The sequence below is a fragment of the Salvelinus sp. IW2-2015 genome, linkage group LG31, assembly GCF_002910315.2.
Source record: "Salvelinus sp. IW2-2015 linkage group LG31, ASM291031v2, whole genome shotgun sequence".
NCBI lineage: Eukaryota > Metazoa > Chordata > Actinopteri > Salmoniformes > Salmonidae > Salvelinus > Salvelinus sp. IW2-2015.
The window spans coordinates 14,955,508-14,963,211 of record NC_036870.1 but is presented as its reverse complement, the minus strand read 5'-3'; the positions used below and the strand labels follow the sequence as shown (position 1 = coordinate 14,963,211).

Here is a 7,704-nt window from a genome sequence, read left to right as displayed (position 1 = left end):
GCCCCCCGACTTCCCACTCAAGAGAAAATCGGCCCGCGGCTGAATGTAATTGGGGACACCTGCAGTAGGTGATATATTGTAATGTTAACTTCTCTAAAAACATGCTGGATAAACAGAACATGGCTCCAAGCCCTTTGGCTGAGCCAGACTGTCTGTAGACAAGGTAAAAACTGGAAGAATGAGGCATCAAGAATGAGCAAGAAATGCATCTCCTCGTCAGCAGTAATTTAATAGAAAACTACAAGAAACTATTTGTTAGCATCACTCAATGGTGACAACAACAGAACAGTAGTTGTGTGTACTACCAACCCTCTACAACGATGGAGAGTAGTGGAGCTCATTCAGTCTGTAATTCACAGCGATATGGTGAAGATTTATCATCAGCCAGATGTCTGCAGTGCTCTCTCTCCCGGATCCCCAGGTGCAGGTGTGTGTCTGTCTGTCTGTGGAGCCAGTTTACCACTGTGACAATGATGTGAAGCAGATGGTCCAGCCGAGGCTCTTTACCAGTCATTCTCTACGACCTCCACCCATTCTAACTGCAGACCTCCATATAAACCTGTCAGATGTGGTTAGCTATGGACTGGCAGGGTACTTGTCCTCTCCTACCCCTCCCGTCATCCTCTCTACTAAATATGCTGGGTTGGTGTAGCGTCCCTGAGGACCTGCTGTGACAGTAAGGTGGGAGGTAGACGGAAGGAGGGAGTCCTCCTTGGCATGTGTCCAAAGGGTCTGACTCTAGAGTTAATATATTCTATCGCTGCCAGCTGTTCATATGGGCTCCCTCCAGAAACAACAGGTAAACTAGCATGCCAAGATTACCACAGCAGCTACCAGTGAAATCCCTTCTCAGTTTTGATAATACATTTCTTTTTTTTTCTTTTTTTTATACCAGGAGGATGTACCTGTATGCAGACACTGTGTGTGTGTGTGTGTGTGTGTGTGTGTGTGTGTGTGCTGTCTCTTATACACATCTAGATGTGTATAAGAGACAGGCTGGGGGGTGCCCCTCTCGGTGCTGCTCCACGGGGGACGGCTGCGTGGGGAGGGGGCACACCTCCTCGACTCCTACCACACAGGACAAGCAGGGAATTTTAGGCAGCGTCTCAAATATCACTCTATGTAGTGCACTGTTTTTGACCAGAGCCCTATGGCTTAAGTGGACCAGTAGGCTGTCAGCAAGATACCTCTGCAATTTAGACATAATCACATTACCGGTAGTGAGTATATGGTTTATGCATCTGACTTACTGTACACCACACTGCCTCTAGGTGTTCTTTCTTCTCTCACCTACATTAGGCATGCTAAATGCTATTTACTGTCTAATTTAAAACAGATCCAATTATAATCCCTCTCAGAGCAATACAAACATCTACACACACACACACTAACACACACATATCCCTTCTCTCTGACCTGGTTTATCTCTTCATCTGATGTTTCCTTTTATAAACACAAATATACTTTGCATTTAGTAGAACGCTTGAGAGTCACACAGAGTGCGTACTATAAAGTATTATGAATGGAGATGACTATTTGAGTATTATTCTAAGTTATCTGGGGAGTTACATCATAAAGAGAATACAGCAGGACAGATGCATACAAACATTTATTTGAATGTCAATAGTTCTCAAAGTTGTATTGTGTATCATTTGGGTCAGATGGTGTACCCCCCACACCAACACACACACACACACACACACGTTGGCAGTAGGTACCTGATGGGTCCTGGGGCAGGTGTCCCTCTACCCCGTGCTACAGGCAGCTTGCCCCTCACCGCTGGCACCTTGGCATCCTCCGAGCCACCATTCAGGTACGTCAGCTCCTGCAGCTGCGCCTGTCGGATCTCATCATTGTAATCCTGCATACACACACACAAACAAACACACATACCCTTTTAATTACAGCATATTAAATGTACTATCTCCAGGGTTACAGCCCTGTAGGAATGTCTAATTAATGTACTATACAGTGCTTCTGTGACCAAGCAGTGTGTGTGTGTGTGTGTGTGTGTGTGTGTGTAGTGTGCATTATTTGTGTGTGTGTGTAGTGTGCATTATTTGTGTGTGCGTGTGTGTGTGTGTGTACGGGTGGGTGTGCATGCGCTCATGCGTGTCATGATGCTGCTGTGACCGCTGCTCCTCAGGCAGAGCAACACACTCCTGATCCCCCGTTGATAAAACCCAGGAACCCCATTTGGCTTTTTATCGTCACACACAATAGTCTCTCTCTCTGTGTGTGTGTGTGCTTTATCATCACACACAGTTGTATTCACCACTCAATGGAACGTAGCAATTAATATGGAAATCAGCATTTAATCATGCTGCCATGGAGACGATTGTCTTGTGTCTCCTCCATATCAACACATCTCTGTGTGTTTGTAAGGGAAATTTAAAGACGTCATTCATGAGCGGAAATAAATCATCATGGCTCGGAGTGAGACTGGAACGATCAAACATATCAACATGGGATGGAGAGATCATACTATTCTTCCATAATAGCATGGGACAGATCAGTCACATCCATAATAGCATGGAGTAAGAGTAAATAAACGTGATGTATGGGAGTCCCAGAGAGGGTTAGGCTGTGCTGAGTGCTTCCTGTCTGACTGTGTTACTCACTTATTCAGCTTAGTCAGTTATCCCCATGACTTCCCTTCCCTCAGAGGGACATGCGTCCAATCAGACAGAGTGGGATAGTGGTTCAACTACTTCAGCTGGCTGACTCGTAGAAGCAGAGGGATTGTGACTGGACTGGACCAGACTTCTGCCACTTGCTACTTCCTGTATAACCTTTACTGTACTATCTGGGTGTTCAATGTGGACACTGACACAGAGTATAATCACATGTTGCACAAAAGAAGCAGAGTAGCTGATGTACATCTGCATTGCTTGCTGTTTGGGGTTTTAGGCTGGGTTTCTGTACAGCACTTTGTGACCTCCGCTGATGTAAAAAGCTTTATAAATACATTTGATTGATTGATTGACTAGCTAGCTGATAAATTTTGTTCATATGTTGGATTAAATAAAAAGCGAACAGGGTAACAGTAGTGTGTGTGTAGGTGTCAGTACGTACAGGTATGAGGAACTTCTTGATCTCCTCCAGTGCGTGACCCATCCTGTTGTAGGCCTCTGCAGGTGGAGCGAACACTTCTATGAGGACATGGAGGTCCTCGTTCAGGTGCTGATATTTGGCTTCTCCACTCTTCCGTAGCTCTTCCTCCTGGTGGAACAAAAAACAATCACATGTATTTATAAAGCCCTTTTTACACCAGAAGTTGTCAGAACGTGCTTTAACTCGGCCTATTATAATGTCACCTCAATTACTCCTCACAGTTTGTTGAATCCACACAGGATCAGCAAGACTGATCCAGCAAATGTGTTGGACTTGATTATTGAATTTAAACGTACTATATTTAGGGCGGAGTTAATCAGATAACTCTAGTTTACTTTTTAGAATGTAAGTGTACACATTTTTATTAAATTGTGATTAATCGCATTGTCCGAAAGCATTTAGAATATACTGAACAATCCAAACAATCTGTACAGCTAAAAACAACAGCGGGATGTCAAAACAAGTTGACATTGAGGTTAAAGTGCTTTATCAATTTACCAGATTTTGATAACTGTTACTTTGGACAAAATCAAGACGTCAATATTCTTGTGATGTTTTTTTTATAAAAAATCTGAAATACCTGCTCAATTTGAGCAAATTCAGAAGTTGTGTTTATTCGAGATTAAACAGAGCAAATCCTGCGATTAACTTAATTTAAAAAAAATTGTTGTTTGACAGCCCTAATTGTAATACAATCACAATACTGATCAAACCTCTAATGCCATAAAGGAGTGCACCACTCTATACTCTACATGTAATACATTACAGTATAGTGTAAATAGGACCCAACCAAAATAGATCTCAATGGGCCATCTCATCCAGACAGAAAGAGGCAATGTGTAATTGAAGGGCCAAAATGGGACAGCAAACCCTAAGTAAAACTACAGCACAGCCAACAACATCTCCCGAGTGGTGCAGCGGTCTAAGGCAGTGCTAGAGGTGTCACTACAGACCCGGGTTCGAGCCCGAGCTGTATCACAACCAATCATTATCGGGAGTCCCATAGGGCGGCGCACAACTGGCCCAGCGTTGTCCGATATAGGGGAGGGTTAGGCCGAGGGGCCTTTACAAGTAGGCAATCCTTGTAAATAAGAATTTGTCCTTAATTAACTGACTTGTCTTGTAACACAAAAGGTGTATAGACACCACAGTTTCCTCATCTGAACAAAATCCTGCTCACCTCTTCTCTAGTGGTGTTCCTCTATGCTGCTAGCTATTGAGAACTTCCTTCCTCAAGTGGAATCTTGCAACACACACACACACACACACACACACACAGACACTGTCTTCCTATATGTGCCACCTCCTCTATCTCCTCCAAGCATCTCCCCTCTGTTGACATTCCTCATGGAGAATCTGTTTATATTTCTCACTGCGAATCTGGTTATCAAACAGCCATTCTCTTCCCAGAAACAGAGGCACAAAGAGGCACAAAGCCTGAGACAACAACGTGAGTGTCACGCCCTGACCTTAGAGAGMCTTTTTATGTCTCTTTTTGGTTTGGTCAGGGTGTGATTTGGGTGAGCATTCTATGTTCTTTATTTCTAGGTTTTGTGTTTCTATGTTTTGGCCGGGTATGGTTCTCAATCAGGGACAGCTGTCTATCCTTGTCTCTGATTGGGAATCATACTTAGGCAGCCTGTTTTGCCACTTTAGGTTGTGGGCTGTTGTTTTTTGTTAACTCTGTGTAGCCTTCAAGACGTGACGTTCGCTGTTCTTTTGTTGTTTTGTTTGGTGTTCGGTTTTAATAAAGAAGCATGAACATGTACCACGCTGCACCTTGGTCTCATCCTTTCGACAAGCGTTACAGTGAGAGTCCATAGGAACTACATATGTCACGATCGTCGTAAGAATTGGACCATTGTGCAGCGTGGTAGGCGTAAATTTTATTTTATTTAAATGAACGCCGAACAAAAACAACAAAATTCTGAACGAAACGTGAAGCTACTGGTGTGCACATAGGAAACGATCTGTAGACAAGGTCCCACAACACACAATGGGGAAAATGGCTACATAAATATGATCCCCAATCAGAGACAACGATAAACAGCTGCCTCTGATTGGGAACCATATCAGGCCACCATAGAAATACAATTCACCTAGAAGACCCACCCTAGACACTATCACGCTCCAACCAACATAGAGAATAAACAGCTCTCTATGGTCAGGGCGTGACAACATAGGAAAGACAGTTTGGTTCAGAGCATGACATGTATGCTGTTAGTTGTTGCAGATGACGCGTTCTTATGCATTCTGAACAATAGGAGGATGCCACAACAGCAACAACATGGATGCAGTGTATTGTAGTGACTCTTTGCAGACTGAGAGGACTGACAGAGGACAAGGAAGCCCAATAATACAACAACATGTCATTTCATCATCCATTTTAAGCTCCACTAGCCTTCGTTTCCATATTACCAACCTTGAACCCAGAAGCATACGCCTCCCTAAACGTCACCCAGCCCAAGGAACGTACAATAAAGCACCTACAGGACAGAGACTCTGAATGCTTCTATGTCATATTGGCTAAAAGAGTATGGTGACAGTGCAGGGATGTCAGGGGTGCCATCAGCTCCACACTCAGAAGCAGAGGAAGAGAAGGAAGAAGGAGAAGAGAAAAACCTTATACAGCCTGTTGCTTCTGTGGCCTTCCTTTGATCCTTTCACTGACACTCTGTGTAACTGACGATGACAAATCTTGGGCAGATATTGGAGGAATTCTATAAGAATTCTATACATAGCCATAAAGCATACACTGAGGCTGAGATTTTATCCATCTCCAACTGGCTTGCAGGGGGGCAGCTATAAGAACACAGCTGTATCCAGACAATGAGAATTCAATTCTAGAATTACGCCTCTTAATGATAGAAAACTTAATGTATAATACAGGCTTCTCACTGCAAGAAAACTCTGAAGCACTAAATGTTATTTTCGGGCGCATCGTTTTCTGAAACTATGAAAGTAAAGGTGCATGCTGGATCTGGAGCAAGCTGTCAATCACAGATCACAGATCTCCCTGGTGAGGTAGTGGAGGAGGTGTGCCAAGCATGCCGAGCTGCGTGTGCGAGCTGTGTGTGCGCGTGCATGCGTGCGTGTGTGTGTGTTTGAAACCTGCTGAGCCTGCTGAGCTCAGCACATCTCCATGACAGATCTGCCATCAGAGAGAATCGATCACAACAATCTAATGGAACGTTTGCGTATGACACTGAAGATCATCGATGTCACAAATCACCCATGATGACAAACTGACTGACGGAGAAAGACTGTCACAGACACAACAAGACAGAACATATCCACAATAACTCAGCTGGTTATTGATGCCTTTCCACTGAGGGTGTCTGCCTCAATTTACCTGAAACAAACAACAGAGAGATAGAGAGTGAGAGAAAGAGAAGAAGACTTGGGTTTTACTAGACAGAGAGGGAGAAAGAGGAATGTTTGATTGTTAGAGAGAAGGAGAGAAAGACTTGGCTGTTACCTTCTCTTTGTCTCTCATTGACCCTTTCCCCAGAATGGACATCTTAGTGAGCGTGACTTCCTGTAGTCTCTTTAGTGAGTTCCCGCGTGGACCCAGCAGTTTGCCCACAAAGTTAAACTAAAACAGAAACACAAGCAGAGAAGCTTAATGAGTAACTGTGCTGATGAGATAAAGACAAAAACAGTTGTATGTCAATCACATTTTGGTTCAAACAGTCTGCTTTTGATTAAATATAAACAAGAATTGTTGCAATTGACAAGAGTACAAAATGTAAGTAATCCGTATTTGGGTTGACATGAGAACTATCTTCCTAGTAGCACTGTCTCCATAAAACTGTTATCTCAGCCATGTCCAGGGGTATATACCAAATGGGACCCCATTCCATATATAGTGCACTACTTTTGACCGGGGCCATAAGGTCAAACGTAGTGCACTATATAGGGAAAGGGATGCCATTTCCCATACAAAAAAAAGATTGCCATTTTGAAACTGAAGTAAAATTGCAGTAACTGCAGCCGACTGGTATTTTGGATTTCAGAAATTAAAGAATACGTCAGAATACTGCAGTGTACTGCAGTTACACTCCAAAATGACTGCAGTAAAAAATATATATATATATTAAATGCGGTATTTGCAGCATACTGCAGTCATACTGCACTCTGACTGCAATCTTTCTGCCTTTGACAACTAACACACATAATCCTTACAATTATAACAGCATTATGTGAAATGAGGAGGCTCAGAGTGTGGATGGTCAGGTTGAAATAGTACAAAAATCAAGCAAGAATTATTAGCATTTGACAAGAGTAAAATGTTTTACTGATCCCTATTTTATTTGACATCTTTTATAGTAGCGCTGAGTCTCCGTAACACTGTTATTTCAACCATATCCAGGTGTGTGTCCCAAATGTACCGGAGCACCAACTCTAGGTCCAAAAGGCTCCTTAACAGCTTCTACCCCCAAGCCATAAGGCTACTGAACAATTAATCAAATGCCTACCCGGACTATTTACATTGACACCCCCCCCCCCCCCCCCCCCCTCAAACTGCTTTGTTTTTACACTGCTGCTACTCGCTGTTTATTCTTTTGTATGTATAGTTACTCTACCCTC

General features: G+C 43.2%; 1 protein-coding gene across 1 annotated transcript in view; it reads right to left on the bottom strand.

The window, feature by feature from the left end:
• Positions 1-974: 974 nt before the first annotated feature.
• Positions 975-7,704, bottom strand: part of LOC111955507 (KH domain-containing, RNA-binding, signal transduction-associated protein 3-like) — a 103,467-nt gene continuing 96,737 nt past the window's right edge. Inside the window, exons 3-6 of the mRNA XM_023975719.2 lie at positions 6,593-6,709; positions 3,076-3,222; positions 1,719-1,861; positions 975-1,068 (exon numbers count right to left, since the gene is read on the bottom strand). Of these exons, the coding sequence (XP_023831487.1) occupies positions 975-1,068; positions 1,719-1,861; positions 3,076-3,222; positions 6,593-6,709 (501 nt within the window). The remainder of the gene's footprint in view (positions 1,069-1,718; positions 1,862-3,075; positions 3,223-6,592; positions 6,710-7,704) is intronic.